This window comes from Coffea arabica, chromosome 2e (assembly GCF_036785885.1).
Source record: "Coffea arabica cultivar ET-39 chromosome 2e, Coffea Arabica ET-39 HiFi, whole genome shotgun sequence".
NCBI lineage: Eukaryota > Viridiplantae > Streptophyta > Magnoliopsida > Gentianales > Rubiaceae > Coffea > Coffea arabica.
The window spans coordinates 67429077-67446975 of NC_092313.1; the positions used below are offsets into that span (position 1 = coordinate 67429077).

A 17899-nucleotide genomic window follows, 5' to 3' on the forward strand; every position below is an offset into this window, starting at 1 on the left:
TCCAAGAAGCTTTGAATGCGTTGCGGTCCAGAGAGGAGAAGGTGGATACAGTTCAAGAATTGGTCAGAGAAAGTTCAGAAAAACTCAGTTCGATCCTAGAGTCGCTAGAGAAGCTGCTCAAGCAAGTTGAGGAGAAGGAGAAAGCGGAGAGAGAGTCTAATTTGTTTCTGAAAAATGGGTTTAAAAAATTGGAACTCAAGAATAAGGAACTAAGTTTGTATCAAGAGGATGCTATGGTTAGAATAGAGAAATTGCAGGAGGAAGAGGAGCTGATACAAGGGCTCTTTGAGAGGATGGAAATGAAAGGGAAAGAATTAGAGACCGCCAGGAAATCCATTGATGAAAGTTTAGAGGAGATCACAAGACCAGGGAGGGAAGACTGGAGAGACTTATGAAGGAAATTGAAGTTAGGGAAAGTGTTTTGGGATTAAAGGAGGAGGAGCATATTGCTAAAGAGAATGAACTGAAAGGGAGGAAAAGGAGGAGCTTGTAGCTAAAGAGAATGAACTTGAAGCCAGAGTGAAGAGTTTGGATTTGAGGAAGGAGCGTGATTTGAAAGAGAGAGAGCTTGATTTGATTCAGAAATTGACAGAACAATGCTCCAAGAAATCCTGAACCATCAATTCATCAACTTAGACTAGTAGGAAAGGAGATGTTACCGGCGCGAAAGTCCGTGGCAATAGTTCTAAAAGAAGCCGTTTTGACGAGTTTGCTTCAGAAGATGAAGATGATCTACCTATAATTCACCCACTTAGACAGAATAGCAGGAAAAGACATGTTATGGGCACGAAGGATACTGGCAATAGTCCTGAAAGAACAACTTACCATCTTCCAGTTTCCATTTCACTTCCTTTTCATGTCGAGTTCTACAACTTCAAGCTTTTCCCTCGGTGGAAATAATTCCCAGCAACCATAGATTGAGAATCTTAGAAAGACCCATGGCCTCAAGCTCTGATAACCCAAATGCTAGGAGGCAAGGAGGAGATTCAAATAATTTATTTGTAAGGTCTTTAGATTTTCACAGCAATGTAGCTGGGGAATACTTTATTCCTTCCAAGACAGAGGAAACTGATTTAGCCTGTTATCCTCCCCCTTCAGACAGATATATTGGCATCTATCAGAGCCAATTATAAGCTAGTCTTAGAGTTCCTCCCACCTCTTTCAAGAATAAAATCCTTGGGCACTATCATCTTAAGATCACCCAACTTGTATCTAATGTCATTAGGATATTGATAGTAGTTGAAATGCTTTGCAAATTATTAAATGCAAGTTGTACAGTTCCCAAGCTTTTTCTGGAGAAGAAGGTTACCGCTATTTTGCAGCTCAATCTAGATCTAGCACCTGTTTTGCTTGTATGCCAACCTCCATCTACTCCTGGAAGGAGGGCAATTTCTTTGTAAAATCTACATCTTTTCCTCAAGGCTTCTACTGGACAGCCCCAACAGAGTTAGTGACCGTCTTCCCATGTGGTTGTGCTCTCAATCTGACTCTTTAACTTTTTTCACTTTCTTTGCAGCGAGGAGAATGGTTAATTTGCTTCAAAATAAAGCTCCTTCAACAAATACAGCTCAATGTCAGCAACAGCATGCAATTGAGCAGCAGCAACAGCAGCAGCAACAACAACAACAACGCCAAGAAGAAGAACAAGAACAGCAGCAACTGCGACTCCACCAGGAGCAAAACAGGGAGCAGCAAATTGAGCAGGATTGTGCTCAGCAACAAGCACTTGCAGCTACAGTTCAGCAAGTTGAGCAATTTAGACAGGGTATGGCTTCCCAGCCCAACTTATCTAGGTCTCAAGTTATTCCAATGAGACTTGAGAGAGCTTTCAAGAGTTTGAACAAGGAACAAACCAGAATAGCAGAAGATGATATGATGTATCTCAGACCTCCAAGCTCAAAGCCGACCTGCAAAAATTAGAAAGAATGAGAATGAGGAAATAGAGAAAATGAAGAAAGACACAACAAAAACAAATAAAGCTGAGAAAAAGGCCAATGGCACAGCTAAGGTCCTGATGACTGAGACCAAAGGCTATTGCTTTCAGAGATGGAATTCGAGTCTTCTTGAAATTGGACAAATTTTTGATGCGACTACTCGATGAATTGATGACCGCACATTTTGAAGTGGTAATTTTTCAAGGCTCAGACTGTGCCGACGAGAAATTCCCATGTCTCAACCCTAGGGAGAACCCATATGATCCTGAAATTTGTTGGGAAAATCAGGTAATTTCCCATTCAAAAAATACAACTAGTGATTAAACCGATTCAGTAATTCCCAAGAAAGATCGTCGAAACAATCTCCTTAGACATAATTATCATTCTAAGTAAATTCCTAGGAAAGGCTGGAGGGGTCACAAGCGGTCCCACTTAAAATCCAGTCTCCTAGACAGAATTTATGTGCACGGTGTATTATCACAACTAGACCCGTGTATACATAAATATTACGTACACACGAATAAGAAAAATATACCCAAATGAACCGTATAAAATACTACAAAAATATCCGACAAATATATATTGAATACTATACTACAATAGAAAAGAAACTAATAAATAAATGCGGAACAAATAAAAAGAGATAAGGAAAGAACGCACCCGAAAAATTGATAACTGAATTCGACAAATTTTGCCTAATCTCCGAGCACCACTCAAGCAGCCTGCTCTAATAATTTAGGAGAAGAAAGATTTACAAAATCCTTTTTGGGTAATTCTTTTGTTGGTATTTTTGGTACATATCAATTGGGAGGACTTGAGAGCTATTTATAGCTCTCAAGCCAAGCTTCTACCAATAATCCCATCGATATGGGATTAGAATTGTGCCAAAGAGAAGTCAACAATGTTGGCTTTCAAATTCAAGAATTGAGGCTGCCAACATTTGTTGAAATTCAACAAATCTCCACCTTGGCATAATTTCTAATCCCATCCAAAAATACAAACCTTCTCCCTCAAACAAATAACAAATGGCCCTAGCGGTACCTCCAAATTTGCGCCGTCAAGCGCCAACTCAAATGTGCAGAATATTAACCAAGTTTAAACAATATTCAAACTTGGCTCTTGTAACCACCTCGGTCAGCATATCTGCAGGATTTTCCGTAGTCCGAATCTTCTAGAGAAATATCTCCTCTTTTTCGAGAATTTCCCACACGAAATAATAGCGAACATCAATATGCTTCATTCTAGCATGCAAGACTTGGTTCTTTGCTAAGTGAATAGCACTCTGACTGTCACAAAACACGTCGATGTGTTTTTGACCAACTCTCAAATCTTCAAGCAATCCTTGAAGTCAAATTGCCTCCTTTACAACTTCTGTAATCGCCATATACCCTGCCTCCGTTGTAGACAAAGCCACTGTTGACTGCAAAGTAGACTTCTAACTAACTGGCGCCTTAGCAAACGTAAACAAGTAGCCAGTTGTAGAACGTCGCTTATCCAAATCACCTGCATAGTCAGAATCACAATATCCAACTACACATTGACCAAGTGATTTATCCTGCTCAAATACTAATCCAACATCTACGGTATTTTGGATATATCGTAGAATCCATTTCACAGCTTGCCAATGACCCTTGCCCGAATCATGCATAAACTTGCTTACCACACCAACTGCCTGTGAAGTGTCGGGTCTCGTACACATCATTGCATATATCAAGTTACCAACTGCATTAGCATACGGGACTTTTGCCATGTATGCTCGCTCTTCATCCGTCTTTGGAGATAATAGGCTGCTAAGTTTCAAATGAGGAGCAAGTGGAGTACTTACAGGTTTTGAATTTTCATTCATACCAAAACGTTGTAGTACCTTGTTCAAATACTGATTCTGTGTCAGACAAAGCTTGCCTCTCGTTCTATCCCTGCTTATCTCCATGCCGAGTATCTTCTTGGTTTCTCCCAAATCCTTCATCTCGAACTCTTTACTCAACTAAACCTTCATTTTGTCAATTTCAACTTGGCTCTTTGATGCTATTAGCATATCATCAACGTACAAGAGTAAGTAGATGTAGGAATCATCTCGTAACTTGTGCAAATACACACAGTGATCGTATTTGTTTCTTGTGTACTTCTGGCCCATCATGAATTGGTCAAATCGCTTGTACCATTGTCTCGGTGATTGTTTCAATCCGTACAACGATTTGCTCAGTTTACAAACCCAATTCTCTTTATCAGCAACTTTAAATCCATCTGGTTGAGCCATATAGATTTCCTCCTTTAAGTCACCGTGAAGGAACGCGGTCTTCACATCAAGTTGAGCTAGCTCCAAATTCAACTACGCTACCAAAGCCAACAAAATTCTAATAGAGGAATGTTTAACAACTGGAGAAAATACCTCATTATAATCAACTCCCTCCTTCTGAGCGTAGCCTTTAGCCACCAATCTTGCCTTGTGACGAACATTATTCTTGTCAGGAAATCCTTCTTTCTTTGCAAATATTCATTTGCATCCAATTGCCTTCTTGCCCTTCGGTAGTTGTGTCAATTTTCACGTCTTGTTTTTCTGAAGGGATTGCATCTCTTCTTTCATAGCATCTTTCCGTCTACCATCTTCTGTACTTCGAATTGCTTCAGAAAATGTGGATGGAACATCATCAACAACTGGAAGTGCATAGGCCACCATGTCAACAAAACGAGCAGGTTTATGAATTTCTCGTCTTGCCCTATTGACGGCAATTGACTCTTGTTGCTGTTGAGGTCCTTGGGTTGAAACCTCTTCCTCATCTGACTCCTCTTCTGCCATGGGAGAGTCACTGATGGTGCTATTTGTTTGGCTCACCATTATTTGCTCAAACTCCACCTATTTCGGCGTACACTCCACCTGTTGCGGAGTACCACTAGTCCCATCTTGTGTTACCTTATTCAACATGGCAGATTCGTCAAAGGTAACATCCCTGCTGATAATGGTCTTCTTTACTTCTAGACACCACAAACGGTATTCCTTAACTCCAACATTAAAGCCCATGAAGAGAGCTTTCTTTGCACGTGGATCTAACTTTGATTCGTTTACATGATAATATGCAGTAGAACCAAAAATACGTAAAGAATCATAATCTGTTGCAGGTTTTTCAGACCATACCTCTAATGGAGTCTTGCCACCGATTACATATGATGGCAAGTGATTAACGAGATGTTGAGCGTATGTCATAGCCTCAGCCCAAAACTTTCTGTCTAATCCAGCATTAGACAGCATGCATCGTACTTTCTCCACTAAAGGCTAGTGTAAACAGGACCTGGAGCAGCTTCAAAGTGGCGGAGACATAGGAGAAGTCTTGAGAGAAACGAATCCCTGTATTCTCATACACTTCAATGCCGCTGTTGAGGCAGTTCTTGCAGACCAAGAGGCTGAAGAAATGCGGTGGAGAATCAAACTGAAAACTGCTGAGTCTGTTTTCAAGGGTTTGTCAAGAACCTGCTTGAGAATCTTCCTAAAGATTATGAGTCTGTTGCCAATCCAGAAGAGATCATCAAAGAGAAAACGGCTGAAAACGTTGATGCCTAGTGTCATCTCTTCTTTATTTGCTTCTTGTTTTGCTTGTGCTTTGTCGTAAAAATTTCAACTAATGCTTTCTGGTCTTTTTGATGAATGGATGAAGTATTTCTTCTTTCAACTCTGCAAGTACTTGATGAAGGATTTTGCCCGACCTACAAAATGTACTTAGTTTATGGCTAAGCTATTCCTCACAGTATATTTTAGAACTGTTGAAGTATACTTTGTTGCACATTAATTCACCCTCGGAGTTTCTAAGTTACAAAAAGAACTTGGTTACAAGTACAAAGCTATCGTCTTTTCAAGTTATTCAATAACTCAACTAAATTCATGAAGGAAACAAATTATAAAACATCATGAAGCTACAATTAGTACAGTAAGTACCAAGATACGACCGAACACAATAAGAGAGCTTATGTGATACAAAAATCCTAGAAACAGAGTTCCGAAGAAGCTGATTCAGTGAGTCCAGTCTACTCTTTGGAAGTGAGTGCACAAAGAAGGAAATGGTCTATGAATTCAGTGGTGGAACCAAGCAAAATTATGTTGCTCATGCTCAAGTCTTGGGCGTGGGATGAAAATGCAGCAATCCTTCTAAAAGAAGTTGCATAGATTAAAAAACATGCTGAACAGGTTAAAGCCGCTAATCTTGGTTATTCTGATTCCAATGGAAGTTTGGATTCCGAGTTTAGTTATAGGCCTAGTGGTTCTGATGAGATTGAGAAAAACTGAATTGATCTTGGATCATTCAGAATTTGTTCAAGATTCAGATCCAGGGGAAGATGTAGTTTCAAATACTTTGATAAGAAACATTTATTGTTCATTGATATTCAGAATCTTGTGTTGAATGAACTGGAGAAATGCAAGGGGAATTCCAAGGCTAACTTCACAAAACCAAGAAAAAGAAAGACTTGGGCTATTTCTAAGAGCTGAGATATTGCTACATGGAGCTCTCATATAAAAATCATAGACAGTGAGAGTATCAAATTATGGAGATTCTTTCGTATGAGGGTGGAAATTCTGGTATTTGATTAGCTTGCAGTTGCTTGGATAAACAGTGTGGACATTTGAGTTCATTTTGAAGAAGATTCAAATATGAATCAGTTCTACTATGGCCTAATAGCTTCTTGAAGTTCTCCCACAGAGTGCCTCCTGCTGAGATGACATGAAATGAGAGGCTTAGCATCCCCTAATAGTAATTTTGAACTCGGCCTAAGTGCCTGCTTCCAGGATTTTGACGAGGTTTGAAACATGCATAGAAGTGAAAAAGCTGAAGAAGTTGAACTTCGGTATGTATGCCAAAGCATTTTGGCATCGCAACGCAGTTCGCTCTTGTTTTAGCTTATTACTGGAATCTCTAGGTTAATAAGGTTACTTTTAAAGTACTTAGCACGTTTCAAGATTTACCTTTCACAAAGCATCTAAATAAATTTTGAGACGGCCAAATATTGGTGGTACCTTTCTGTAGGCTAATGAAGCTACCTTGAAATTTTTAGCAGATTCATTGGTTTTTCTGTCATAAAGGATCTGAAAAATCGTCAATTAACGTCATATTTTCGGTGTCTGTACTTGAACAAATCCATAGAGAACCTTCAGGGTTGACAATTAGCCTTTCACGGCATGTAAAGTGCATTTTGCTAGAGGACTTATTTTGTCCCCCTTTCGCTTAGTAATTGCCAGATTTTGCCAGAACCAATCCATAGTTAATCACAGTTATGGCTTTCTGAGTTCATTGTTTTCATTTCAAAACTGATAATTACTTTTCAGTACCATTATTTTCAATCTCTTGAGGTCACTCGTGTTCAGTGGTGATAGCAACCCCTTGCTGCTAAAGTTGGACGACTGAACCATATCGAATGCATATCAGAAAATTATGTCACAGAATCATCTCTGTAGACATTAGCTTTTGATGTTTGTATAATGTGCATTTAGACTTGTGACATTGCAGAAAGGTGCCAAGCTCGAACATAATATGCTATAAAATTTTTCATGCATCATTTGCAGTCTGCAACATCATGAGAGGTTTATGTATTTTGTAAAGACACTGCCACATGAAAACTGGCTAGGTCAAGGTACTTCTGCATTTTCTACCTTTTGTCTTCTTTCTTTTTTTCCCCCCTCTATCTCTCTAGTAATTTCATGTGAAGATGATAGTTCTGGAGGTCTGATCATTCTATGCCCTATATCATTATATAGCATTAGCACCAGTTCTGAGGACTACAGGTTTTCTTGTTAGCTTAATTAAGCTTCAATAAGAGACTGACTTTTTCTAATTAAGAAAGAGGATACAGTTGTTTATCTCAAGTTTTGAGCTTTAAATAACTTCATATTAACAAATATTTATTTTCTCATTATGTTGTGTATTTGCCATCTCGTAAATCTTAGGAATTATATTAGTTAAATTCTGATCTGGACATTCCTATTGTGATCTAACTGTTTGATGTTGCACTTTTTGTGGTCTTCATATAACTCTGGGGAGTAAACCATCAGCGTTAGGCTGGTGGCTACCACCAAGCCTTTAAGGCTTTGGTGGGGTGGGGGGCAAGGTTTCACCAATTTGTCACAATTGTGGTTCTTCAAAAAATCCAGACGGGTGCACCACAATCCGGTGGTGGTTCTGTCCCCTCCTCCATAGGTCCAGTTGGATCTCCCCGTAGTTAGATTAGGACGATTCACAATATATATATATATATATAACTCTGGGGAGTATACTGCTACTATGATTCATAATCAGGTTGTAATAGAAAGGCTTGATGGTCCTCGATAAAGAAAAGAAACTCAATTGCTGTCTTGGTAAGGAAAAAGTCTCTTTTCAATGTAATTGTTTCTCTTTTTTTTTTTTTTGTAGCTTGATCTAATTGAAGGTAAAAAAAAAAAAAAAAAAAAAAAAAAATTAAGGCGTGAATCATCATAAAAGTTGTATATGTTTGTCAATTTGACAAAGGAAGAATGAAGGTGAGAAGTGAAAAATCAAAAATCACAAAAGTTATATATGTAGATTTATGAAGTCTGGATTTCAATATGTAATATGCATATAAACCTCTAGGAGGTTAATTATATTATTTTAGTAGTTCTTAAATATCAAATTTAGAAAGGAAACCATCTTTGAAATTTTAGGAGAGAATCTAGTAGTATTTTTTTCAAAAAAAAAAAAAGAACGTGTCAATAACAATTTAATCGTATCAACTCACGAATTGACCTATTACAATTTATTCTATTTTTGTGTCGTGTTCATGTCTAATCATAAGTTATGTCTATTTATTATACCTTGGAATAACTAAATAATAAAATAACCAAACAAAGGTATCATATTCCTAAATGCAGACAAATTTTCATTTGGCACACAATTACAATGTTGTATCTAAAAAGTTGTAGTGCTTTTAAAAAGTTGAGAAGAAAATATTTTAAAAGTAAATGTAGGCTAGGCTATGAAACATAGATCTGTAGTAAGCAATTATTATTTTTTAAAAAAAAAAAAAAAGTTCATGAGTGAATTTAATAGGATTAATCGCGTGTTATTTAGATGTGTTAAATAAATGTTTTGTTATTACCAGTCTGTACCCCCACTGATAGAGCTGTTAATCGAGCCGAGTCGAGCCGAGTATTTGGTTGCCGAGCTCGACTCGAGTTTAATTCGAGCCGAGCTTGACTCGAGCTCGTTAGGAAAACGAGCTTTAAAATGTGTTCGAACTCGGCTCGTTAAATGTACATGTGGCTCGAGCTCGAGCTCGAGCTCGACTCGTTTATCACAAACGAGTCGAGCTTCACGAACTCGAGCTCGAGCTCGTGCAAATTAACCTTAATAAAAATCTATAATTTTTAATTTTTATAATTTTGATTTCTAAAATGACAAATATGCCCTTCATTAACGAGCTCTAACGAGCTACTCGAGTATCAAACGAGCCGAGTAAGCTCGGCTCGTTAACTAAACGAGCATGTTTCAAGCTCGAGCTCGACTCGTTAACCAAAATTAACGAGCCGAGCTCGAGCCTTAACGAGCCGAGCTCTAACGAGCTTTCGAGCTACTTGATTGACTTAACAGCTCTACCCACTGACAAAAAGTTTTAGCCCAGCCACTGGCTTGTCCTGAGGTCCTTGCAAGAGATCTGTACCCCAACTGACAAAAAGTTCTTCCAGGTTTTTTGCGTGAATTTGCTACATATTCGTGCGAATGTATTAAGAGAAGAATTGCTTTGGAAAGTATTAAATAATAGCTAGGAACTAGCCAAAAATAATAATAATAATCATACCTTGAAATTGAATACACACCCAATGTATCGAGGTTTATCAGTAACAATTCGCTCGAAACAATGCTGTAACATATTTTAAATATCTTGTAATTTTACGTGAATTATTCATAAAAAATAATATTTTATAAAAATACGTAATTATTATGCATGAAATTTATATAAATAGTAATAATAACAAAATATTACATTCTTATTATAAACGTGTATAAATAATTAAGAATTATAACCGTGTATAAATAGTTATAACATGTTTAAAATGTATTATATTTTCTGAACGATTGTTAGTGATAATAGTTAAATACTACAATGCAGCCGTCCCTAATACCATGCACCATCCGCATTGCAGGATGAAAAATATTCATTTAAAAACAATCAGTACCTCGTGTCAGGGCCAAATTATACAGAGCAACTAATAACAATTATTATTTGAAAAAGAATACATGATTATTATTATTAATAAATTTTCAGCAGCATTAACTACCATATTCAGTTTTTAAAATGCATATTTTTATATTACTTCTGCACAGGTTTTGATAACGCGACAATTACTAGTCGTGAATTGTAATTAACCTTAAATTCTCCGAAAAAAGAAAGGGTAGCAGAAACGCAAAGATTGTTTGTTAGTAATCAGTCGATCCCGTTTCCCAGTGAAAGAAGACAGTATAAAAGAACTGAAAAAAAAATACATGAAAAAACAATGAAAAAAAACCTTTTGCTCGTCCTGATGGTTCTGGCTTTGCTCCTACAAACCTAAAAGATACTACTACAAAGTAATGGCTGATTCAGAGAACACATTTGAATTTGTGGAAGAAAAATTGGACCTAGTCCGAAGATATTTGCAGCAGACGTTCAATGGCTTGGTGGCAAAAGAGAAGAAACTACAAGAAGCTCAAGAATCAGTGGTAAGAAGTTCAGAAAAATTCAATCTTTTCCAAGAATATACGCAGGAGCTGCTAGAAAAAGCTGCGGAGGAGGAAAATTTGTCTCATTTTCTAATGGTGGAAAAGGGGTTTGAAGAGTTGGAAATGAAAGGGACCAAACTGGACTCGATTCAAATGGATGTGATGATTAGGCTAGAAAAATTGAATGAGGAAGAGAAGTTTATGAAAGTGCTTTTAGGAAAAGTGGAATGTATGGGGAGACAACTGGAGGCCATTAAAAAATTGGGTTATCATGGCTTTAGGGCATTGTGCTTGCAAGAAAGCCAAGCTGAGGATTGTGTGAGAAAGCTCAAGTTGATTGAGGGTCAGGAGGTTGAGAGTAGTAAAAAGCTGCTTGATGATGATAAAGGGGAAAATTTGAAGAGAATTGTGAAGGAAATTGAGATGAGGGGTAGAGTTCTGGATCTAAAGAGAGCGGAGCTTGTTGCCATAGAGAAGCAACTTGATCTGGGAGAGAAGATTTTTAGTTTAAGGCTGAAGGGGATTGTAGCTAAAGAGAAAATTATCGAAGTCAGAGAAAAGATTTTGGGTTCAAGAAAGGAAGGGATCACGTTTAATTGCAATGAGATTGAGATGAAAGATAAGAGTTTGGGTTTAAAGGAGGAGCAGATTGAATATGAAGATAATGTGCTTGAAACGAGAGAAAAGATTTTGGAATTAAGGCTGGAGGAGAATGTAGCTAAAGGCAATGAGCTTGAAGCCAGAGAAAAGATTTTGAAGTTGTGGAAGGAACTTGATTTAAAACGTGCAGAGGTTGAGTCTGTTCCAAGATCTAAAGAACAATGTTCTAATGAGCCTAATTCAACAAATACAATTCCATCAGGCAAAGAAATGGGACAGAAAAGCAGGAAAAGGGAATGTATGGAGATGAGTGGAAACTGCAGGAGTTTAAAAAGATGTCATCTTGTTGAGGAAATCTTCTGCTGTAGGGATGACAATCTAGTTGAAGAAACTATAGCAAATGATCTTAATGAGTTAGGCTCTGCTCATTCAGGGAATTCTGATTCAAGATGTGATCGTAATGGTCCAGGTTCTGCCAATCCAGGGTTGGGTTCTGCTTTGGTTTATTCAGAATTGATACCTGATCATAAGGAGTTCGATTCAAATTCTGCTGATTTAAGTTTGGGTTTGGGGTCTGATACTGCTGCTGGAGACACTTCTAGTTTATATGCATATGAGAATCAGGTTAAGTTAGAAGAAATTAGTGAATTGGGAAATGATGCTGAACAGATTCGTGGTCATGATGTTGCTAAAGCATACATACATTCAACAGATATTTCAGATTCACGTCCAACTGTTTACTCTAATTTGTTGATAACTGATTTTGATAAGGACAAATTAAAAAATTTGTCTGCTGGTCAAACATGGGCTTCTTATTCTGAAGATGACTTTCCAAGATCATACTTCAGGGTCCTAAAGGTGCTTCACAAGCCTAGGCGCTCTGGGCTTGTGAGGCTGCGCATTGTATGGCTCCAGCCTCTTCCAAATTACATAGCTTGGAAGAAGGTATGGAAGGAATTGAAATACGTTAATTTACCTATACATTGGAATGAGTGGATAGACACAGGCTTACCTGTTGGGTCTGGCGTCTTTAAATGTGGGAAAGAACAGACTTTGTCATTATCTCTTGACAGTCTATCTGGTCGATTGTGCTGCAAAAACAAAAACAGTCCTTACTTGGTACATCCCGGTAAAGGAGAGACTTGGGCAATTTACAACAATTGGGATATTGTTAGGTGGACTTCTAATCCAGAAAATCATAAACACTGCAAGTTTGATATAGTTGAGATTCTTGGCAGAAATCCTAATGGCTTTAGAGTTGCTAAATTGGATAAAGTGGGAGGATTTGTGAGTTTGTTTCAGAGAAGTAGCCAAAGTTCATTTCTGATAGAGGACCAGGAGCTCTTTAGGTTCTCGCACAAAGTGCCCTCTTTTAGGATGACCGGCACTGAGAGACAAGGTGTGCCAAAAGGATCTTTTGAGCTTGATCCTAAAGATCTTCCTGCAGATCTTGTTGAGGTTGATAACATTCAGGTATAAAAATTAAAAAAAATTCAGTTTCATTGTATTTGTCTAATATTTCTCCTCAGCAATTTTCAGTTAATCCTTTCAAGCTACATTGTTGAAAGGTCTTGATTATGGCTAATACAGGTTAGTTAGTAAACTTATTACTTAACCTTTTAGCAGAAAGATTTTTTTCGTATGCCTTGCAGCTAAACACTTAATAAACTGGCCAACACAACGTGTTATTTTAGAGGAAAACATACTATTCAGCATGATAAGTAAGATTAAAGATACAGTTAGTGAATGTATTTGGAGTGTGGCCTAGGAGTTAAAGGATGCCAATCAAATTATTATAACATGTTTCTGAAGGGTATCCTAAAAAAAGTTCAGGAATTTTCTTAGTCTTCTTCTTTCTTCAACATTTTATGGATTGCATCATAGTATTTGGTTTAGGTAAACAGGAGTATCTCCCAGCCCCAAGTAATGTGGTAACTGAGAGAAGATCTTGCAAAGTGACAGCACTCTGGGTCTTTATTAGCATAGACTTTCCACTTTACAGAGAGAAGGCCTAAAGTCATATTGATTCTTGTGATATCTAATCCATCATCATTTGGTTTAGTTCTTAAAATTCAACTTATCTAACCCACGATAACATGAAAACAAGAATTTCCTCTGACATCTTTACCTCAATCTACTAGTTTATGCTGTTACCTCTCTGCTAGTTTATAATGTCCTTGTTCTTTCCAAATGCATGCTGAAGATTATCTAATTTTGTCATTCTGCACTTTCCAATTTCTTTGTGGATTTTTAAGTTATTTGCTGCTTAACTGTACAATGCATAAAGTCTCGTTTGCATTGCAGGCATTGTTTAATTTTCTTTCTCTTTTAAGTTTTGTTGATCCTTTGTATCTTTTCACAATTTTCTCCTTTACCTTTTTTTCCTTTTTTTTTTCATTTTTTATTATGCAAACTATGTGCCTGAGGTTCCTTCTGGTGCTGTATCTGATAGTGGCTTGTATGACTCTATTTCAGCCAACAAAGATATTTTCGTTTCATCTCTCGCAGAATGGACCAATTGCTGTTGTGCCAAAGTTCACCCCTCTTTCACCTAGGATTTTTTATCCATTATCTCTGCTTCTGCATCCAGTGCTGTTCTTGTCTTTTTCTGTTCCTTTTCCTTCTAAGCTTTGAGAATAACTGAGTTGCCAAAACTTTCTTGTAGATTGTTTAGTCGCTAGATGCAAAATTCGAGCTAGGTACTGTCAACTTAACTTTCTCACAATTGGTAAATTTAAATAACTCTGCCCTTTTGATATTCAACTGGTTTTAAGACAAAGTTAGACCAAATCTGACTTGTTCTTAACCTTTGTAACTGGAATAAATACTTGATAAAATGCTTTAATGGTCTTTGTTTTGTGTAAAGAAAAGTCTCCAAGCTAGAACCTGAAGGTCCCCATTCCTAACCCGTCCTAGCTCCACAAGGGTGATTACATCCACGTAAATAGGTGCAAATTGTGTATGCTTGCTCTCCGCTTGTTCATTTTGACCTACTTGATTAACTTATAAGTTTGTTGACATGTTGGGCACTCCTCATAAAAAACATACCTTTATGAAGCCCGCTTAGAGTGTTTGTATACCTGACAAGATATTGTAGGCTACAACTTTTGTGACTTTCAGCTGATCTCTGCACTATAATGAATGCCATCATCTATAACATGGTAATTGTGTACATCATAAGTATTAAGTTCATTGACATGATGCAGTTTTTAAGAGTTTCTTTTGTTATGTTATACTGTCAAAAACAAATGAAAAGAATTTAGATTGGATATTAGTAAATAAGCATGTGCGGTTCTGAGGAGTTTGTGAACTAAGATGATAAATTGCTTTGGGTATTTAAGCAATATAATTTGTTCAGCTGCAAGGTAGATGTCAAATTGCAGGCTTAATTGAATCTAGAAACTAATCGAAAGTGTATCAGTGCTTATGGTGCTTGGACTTGTTTAGCTGTTGACTTTAGTGAAGTAGTTGTCTCTATTAGCAAGTCTTTGCCCGTATATTCTTGCCTGAATAGCATGACATGAAGACTGCCTGAACGTCCATGGTCTTTCGCATCCTTGCAAAATGAAATGAGCACAAATGAAACAACCATGTGCAATGACAAAGGTCACGCTAAGTAGCAATATTCTGTTAACTTTTTTCCATTTCCTGGGAAATGGTTAAGGCTGTTTAATTTTCAATAATTGACTTTCAGCATATTTCAGTTTTGTAATGGTTTAGAGATTCAGTTCCTTTCGCTTGTTTTGTTCATATGAATTATCCCTTTTGCCTAATGATTCTTGTGATACAAGCTAGTCTCTGCTTTTATGGTTCTGATCCCATAGTCTGCAGGTTAAAGTTGTCTACTAGTAAATTTTCTCAGCCAATTTTGATTTTTGAAAATTTAACTTCTGCTGTTGGTAAAAAGATTTTTTACGAATTAAGGAAATGATTGTGCTAGATGAGGTTGTTTTTGGTTGGACCATAACATAAGGTTTCAGGTTTCAATTTGATGATATATTCACGAGTATCTTAAATTATTAACTCGGATGAAGAATGATGTTAATCCTCCTAGATGTTTCTCCACCCAAGTCTCACATTTGCAACCCCTAATTTTGGAGTAAAAGTTTCCTTTTGCTCTCACATTGCCCCCCTAAAAAAAAATAAAAACTTTTGCCACTTTACTATTTGAAAGTGAAAAAATACCACTTAAACAAACAAGGATCCACAAGAAGTTTTATATAACTATATGGTACATTTTTTTTCTTTTTGTAAACCAATAATTAAAACTTAAACGATATGTTATTGACCCAAATGATTATTGCCCTTCCTAAATATTGGTTCCTGGCTATGAGACAAATCTAGGTTCTTATGTTTTTGCTATAGGATTTTGTTCTTCAAGTACCTGAGTTGCAAAGATATTATGCATCACAAGCTGGTAGCATAGTTGTCTAACTCAATCTTCGTTACGGTGCCGAAACTACTCTGGTGTGGGAATAACTGTGCTGTGCTATGCATCCTGTAAATCCACCTAATCATTTTATGCTGGAATGAAACAGTAGAAAACTTTTTGACACAGCTGTAAAAGATGAATTTGGATGCATCTAAACTAATAATTTGGAATCTTAGTACTTGCTGAATTGTCTGCGCAATGTATTGAACTGTTGTTTTATACCAGGCCAGACATTGATGGAAAATTTGAGCTTTTGTTCTTGCAAATAGTGTTAGTTAGCATTTCTAAATGCTTGAGTAGTTGGTGGAATGGAATAAATGTCCTTCAGAGGCCCATTCCAATTGTGAATTGGGGTGGGAGGTTGTTGTTGGAGGAAAGGGTGCAGGTGCAATGAGCAATCAACCTCATTCTTAGGTCAAGAAACCAAGCCCTTTGTCATTGATTTTCAGATGCTGTTTAACTCAAGCACAGCAATAAAGCTTGATTTACTGTAGTTTTGTCGTTCTAATTGGAAATGCATCATCAGCAATACCATTTGATTGACTAACCATGGGCGTTGATGGTGCAGGTGTAGTTGTTTCGATTTGCATAGCTTAGAGTTGGAAGAAACCTTTGTTGCTAGAGTTCCAGTGCTAAGAGGGTAAAAGGTGATGCTCAATTCTTGGTGTATCTATCCACTGGAGAATTGTGCTAATTGTTTTTATATCCGTATCTGTTAACTTTATGGTTTATTCCTTTCTACATTGTTGAATATTTCCAATGAAACATTTGTATGTTCTGCCACATTGTTGATCTCTGTTACATTGATACAATCTGTTGGTGCTGAAGTTTGCTTGCACAAAGCACCATTGGAGACAATTGATGCAATTATAGTTTAAAGAATACACAAGTGTTACAGTTTCTTGTCATATTCTTGATTCAGACTCTGCCACTAGAAGCTATTTGTTTTCATAGAACAATTTTAGGGCAAATTCTGTCTTAAAACTTTTTCTGATTCTGTCTCTGAAATTGGACCACTCCTTTGCTTCATAACAAATTTGGTATTAGAGCTAGCAATTCTTGGCTAGCAGGTCATGGCAGAAGAAAACCAGAAGCCCTTTTTTTTTCCAAGGATGCCACATATCTTTGCTGCCAAGAATTGAGTGTTTATGAAAATTAGAGTTATGATGTTCAACGTTACATGTTCTTGTAGAATTTTTAGGAAATACCCTCCAATGAGCAACGAGCAGCAAAAATTAATCTAACAACAGTTGGTAATAGATTTAATTAAGGCTAATGATTTCTGTTCAAGTGAATTATTAATTTGTTGCTTTTATAGTAAATTATCCTCTGCTCTTCATAAAAAAAATACATGAAAATTGCACCCTCTTTATTAATATATAAAACGCTCCATTGCCCTAATAAGAAATTTCCCTAGATTTTTTATAGGAGGAAGCTGGGTAAAAATTTTGGAAGGAGGAGGTGGAGAAAGAAAGTTTATTGGAAGAGAGATGATAGAACTTAAGAGAACTTGGGGTGATGAAATAGTATAAATGGTTTGAATAAATAAGGAAGCATTGGACTTTGGTCCAATGATCAAGGACAGCATCTTAGAATTCTCTCCTGCATGGGTTTAACCTTTTTTTGTAATTATAATGTACACTACATTTAATGCACCATCAAAGTATTCCATTTTCCATTTTTATCCTTACTTTTTTTTTAATTTTGGACCATACATTGTCATTATTAGTAATAATACTACAGGAATTTCATTAAAAAGTGGACTCTTATTTTCTGGAACAAAAAAGTTTTTGAAAATGGACAATGTTTTAGGACAATAATCTTTTTGTAAGTATGCACTTTTTTTCTGAAAACAGAGAAGGGAGAGTAATATGTTTTTGAATATTTAGAGTTGGAGTCCTTTACCTTATATTGACTAATTGACATATCTAAACAAATTCACTCCAAATTAAGGAGGAGATCAAGCATCATTAACGGTTTTTAGTTTTAATCTTTTACTCCAATTAGGGAATTAGAGTTGAACTTGTGTTTCGTGGACGGATTTGACTCCTTTCCAATGAATTCTCTTTTCATTTCCCATCGTACACATCTAAATGGATGACATGTGTCTTCATTTATTAGAAAGTACAAGATCATTTTAAATTTATCTAATTTTAAATTTATCTAATTCTAACCCTTGTTAATAAATAAAAATATATGTCATGTATCCCAACGTGCATTATGTAAAACGGAGAGAT

General features: G+C 36.7%; 2 protein-coding genes across 2 annotated transcripts; one reads left to right on the forward strand and one right to left on the reverse strand.

Annotated features, from left to right (window-relative positions):
• Positions 1-4788: 4788 nt before the first annotated feature.
• On the reverse strand, positions 4789-5181 carry LOC140036429 (uncharacterized mitochondrial protein AtMg00710-like). The gene has a single exon (XM_072077832.1). The coding sequence runs from the start codon at positions 5179-5181 to the stop codon at positions 4789-4791; it is 393 nt and encodes a 130-aa protein (XP_071933933.1).
• Positions 5182-10285: 5104 nt separating this feature from the next.
• LOC113732731 (uncharacterized) lies at positions 10286-16570 on the forward strand. The gene is made up of 2 exons (XM_027258668.2): positions 10286-12703; positions 16231-16570. Exons 1-2 carry the CDS (start codon positions 10502-10504, stop codon positions 16234-16236), a joined length of 2208 nt encoding a protein of 735 aa, XP_027114469.1. The 5' UTR covers positions 10286-10501; the 3' UTR covers positions 16237-16570.
• Positions 16571-17899: the final 1329 nt, after the last annotated feature.